Here is a 4,053-nt window from a genome sequence, read left to right as displayed (position 1 = left end):
TGCTATTTACATTGAGGAATTTGCAAGCGCAAAGACAGAACGCGTCTCCAGAGATGAAACGGAGCTGCATGGGCGTGAGCAAAGGTAGCCTAATTCTGATACATGCAATGACTATCCATTATGACATGTAGGCATTTTTATATTTATGTAGCCTACACAATAATAATCTTTTACATTGCAATCTTTTAATTTTTTATATTTGGCATGTTTGTGTGCTGATGTGTGTCCCTGTGTGTGTGTAATAAGTAGAGTGTATGCGCTGTGGACCCGCCAATACTAGCGCACTCTTTAAATAACAAAAATACTACTGCGCCATTGACTTTAGACCAGGGGCCCTATCATACACCCGGTGCAATGCGGCACAAGGCGCGGCGAAAGTGTTTTTGGTAGTTTCAGCCCGACGCAGTTCTCATTTTCCCGTCCTGCGCCGTTTTGTTTAAATAGCAAATGCATTTGCGCCCATTTGTGCGCCCATGGGCGTGCTGGTCTAAAAAAGAGGTGTGTTCAGGCACATTGTTGGCGTGTTATTATTTTGAGGAACTGAAAATAGACTGCGCTATAGACCAACTCAAACCTGGTCTAAAGTCTGGCGCAATATTTTTTCTTTGTTATTTAAAGAGCGCATTAGTAATATGCGCCTATAGGCGGGTGCACAACGCGCGTACACTTTGCTTATTACACACACAGGGACGCGCAGCAGCACACAAACATTTTTAAATATGAAAAATTACATTCCGCCATGTAAATAGCGAACCCGCCATGGCGCGAGCGCAACTGGCTTTTAAAGGGGATGGGAGATGAGACCGATTGGTTTATTCAATTCAATTCAATTCAAGTTTATTTGTACAGCGCTTTTCACTTCTTTTGCATATCTGACAGTGTAACATTAAGCAGAAGTATTTCAAATGAGTTAAACCTGTATCCTGTCTTCTGAGTAATATTGAGAATATCACTATATACCGTTGCAACACCGCCGCCATGACCAGGCTGACGGGGCTCATGCTTATAACAGTAGCTTGGTGGAGTATACTCATTTAGACCAATATAATAATTTGGTTTTAGCCAGGTTTCAGTCAAGCAGAGTACATCAAAACTATTATCTGTGATCATTTCATTTACAATAACTGCTTTGGGTGCGAGTGATCTAATGTTTAGGAGCCCAAACTTTAAAAATTGTTTTTGTTCATTTATTTTACATTTTTCTGGTTTAATCACGATCAGACTTTTTCTAGATCCTGCATTAAATTTATATTTTGACCTCACTATTCGGGGAACAGACACAGTATTTATAGATTGTACAGTACAGCGCAAGTACTTCTATCATTTAAGCGGGTAGAACAAAAGTCATCAGGGCAGTTATTTGAGATTTGACTTACTAGTCATATGGTGCGTAGCATCCTGGTTTATTGCACGTTACGCCCAAAAAACACCCATTACTCATTAAGGGAATTGGGACAACCCATTTAGGGAATTGGGACAAGCCCTCGTTAAACTAGCAAAAGTGGATTCGGACACACCCTGAGTGCACCTGCGCCATGCGCTTTAGACCATGCGCTTAGAGCGTTAAAATAGGGCCCCAGGTTTTTCAATGGCGCAGTCTATTTCAGTTGCCTCAAAATAGCAACGCGCCAGCAATGCGCCTGAACACACCTCGTTTTCAGACCAGCACGCCCATGGGCGCACAAATGGGCACAAATGCATTTGCCATTTAAACAACATGGCACAGGATGTGAAAATGACAACTGAGTCGGGCTGAAACTAGCAAAAAGCACTTGCCTCGCGCCTGGCGCCGCATTGCGCCAGGTGTTTGATAGGGCCCATAGACTTGTTGTAGAAACAATTTTCACATTTTTAAATTGCTAGTAAATTTCACAAATAATTACCAAAAAAGGCAAGTTAATTGAATAAAATAATATTTCAACACTTCTAAAATAAGCAACAAAAACCTGGGGTCAGTATTTATTTATTTGGGGCAGTCGTGGCCTACTGGTTAGAGAGTCGGACTTGTAACACAAAGGTAGTGGGTTTGAGTCTCGGTACCGGCAGGGATTGTAGGTGGGGGGAATGAATGACCAGTACTCTCTTCCTCACCTCAGTCATGACCACCACGACTGAGGTGAGACCCTTGAGCAAGGCACCAAACCCCCAACTGCTCCCCAGGCGCCGCAGCAAAAATGGCTGCCCACTGCTCCGGGTGTGTGTTCACAGTGTGTGTGTTTGTTCACTACTCACTGCTGTGTGTGTGCACTTGGATGGCTTAAATGCAGAGCACAAATTCAGAGTATGGGACACCGTACTTGGCTACACGTCACGTCCTTTCCCTATTCAGCAAGGATGCATTAAACTCATAAAAAGTGACAGCAAAGCCATTAATAATGTTGCAAAGATTTCTATTTCAAATCTATTTCAGACTTCTATTTTTTTCTTTTGAATTTTCTATTACTCAAAGAATTCAAAAAAATGAATGATGGATTCCACAAAAATATTAATATATTAAATATTAATATTTTTAAAATACATTTATTTCATACTAAGTATAGTTCAAATCTATTAACATATTTACTAACATATTGCTCGAGACTTACTGATATAAAAATTATAATTAAACTTTATTGAGTACTACCTGTGCACAATGCATATTTTTAAATATTAAACCTAAAATGTGTTTTAATGTCATTATTGATGAGGATTGTATGATCTTTGAATAATATCAGCCTTTAAATGCAAGATATTTAAAGTGTAGCTGAAATATACTTGCAATAGTTCCACTTTAGCACAATTAAATATACTTCAGTATATCTTTAGTTGGACCTCCCCTCAGCACTACTTCCGCACAATTAAAGTGCATTAAGTACAAAATTAGTTGTTAGAATTTAGCAGACTTTGAGTATACCAGTTTAGTATGCTAAAAGTACAAATACAGGGTATTTTTATTAAGTACATAAATATGTAAAGGTATTTGCAGCATACTTAGCATGAAATAAATGTATTTCAAATACATTTTAGTATATTTATTTTTCACTAGGGGCAGCACAACTTTGATAATAATAAGAATGTTTCTTGAGCACCAAATCAGCACATTGAATGATTTCTGAAATATCATGTAACACTGAAGACTGGAGTAATGACTGCTGAAAATGTAGCATTGCCATCACATAAATAAACTATATTTTTAAATAAAATAAAAAAAGAAAATAGTTATTTTAAAATGTAATAATATTAAAACTAAATTGTAATACATTATTCCTAATTTTACAGTTTTGATCAAATAAATGTAGGGGAGAGCGGGGCACAACACTTTTTGACTTTCTCAGTTTGTGTAAATCCACATGGGGTTCAGAGTATAATTTTTTTATCCACAGTAATTTCACACTTGTCTAGAACAAATATGTCGCTTTGTTTCATAATTACAATGTATACGTTTTTCTTAATTTACCCTAAAAAAATGGAAGTTAAATGTGACAACATGCCCTGTAGGTGGGGTACATTGTAACATCTGAGGGGCATGTTGTAACATGACCATATGACAGCTTAAAATGTTATCTGATCTACTGAAAAAAAATATACAAGACAAACTAAAATATTTTGTCAATAAAATAAAATTATTTTTTTCAAATGAAATAATGGTGTTTTTTAAGAATGAAAAATAATCAGATTTTGTAGTTTGACAATGAACACATTGCAACCATGGGATGGCCCACATAAACGAGCCAAAATACCCCCTAGATTCAATATGAAACTCTTTTTGTAGTTTTAAAAGTGTTTAATATATGCCGACTTGCGCATATGATCCGCTCCGTGCGATCGCGTCTCTGGACCGGAGACGCAAAAAGCATCTCCGGTCCATGATGTCCCAATCGAAAGCATATTTGAACATATCTTAATCGTTCCCTATCGCCTACATTGTGCACTAAGTGCCATTCACTGTACAGGAAATACTACACTGTGAACAAGTGATCGATCTCAGCCGCAGCTTCAGCATCTATTTATAGTGTAGGGGGTGGGCGCTTCGGATTCTAGAGAGCATTTGATTGGTCAGAAGATTTGATGAGA

At 37.8% G+C, this 4,053-nt stretch overlaps 1 protein-coding gene across 1 annotated transcript in view; it reads right to left on the bottom strand.

Moving 5' to 3' along the window:
* LOC107687361 (centrosomal protein of 126 kDa-like) overlaps positions 1 to 1,001 on the bottom strand; it is a 24,149-nt gene extending 23,148 nt beyond the window's left edge. The window contains exon 1 of the mRNA XM_016484645.1: positions 961 to 1,001. Within this exon, the coding sequence (XP_016340131.1) occupies positions 961 to 1,001 (41 nt within the window). The remainder of the gene's footprint in view (positions 1 to 960) is intronic.
* Between the last annotated feature and the right edge of the window lie 3,052 nt (positions 1,002 to 4,053).

The sequence above is a fragment of the Sinocyclocheilus anshuiensis genome, unplaced genomic scaffold, assembly GCF_001515605.1.
Source record: "Sinocyclocheilus anshuiensis isolate Anshui unplaced genomic scaffold, SAMN03320099.WGS_v1.1 scaffold3378, whole genome shotgun sequence".
Classification (NCBI taxonomy): Eukaryota; Metazoa; Chordata; class Actinopteri; order Cypriniformes; family Cyprinidae; genus Sinocyclocheilus; species Sinocyclocheilus anshuiensis.
This window is presented reverse-complemented; position numbering and strand designations above follow the sequence as displayed.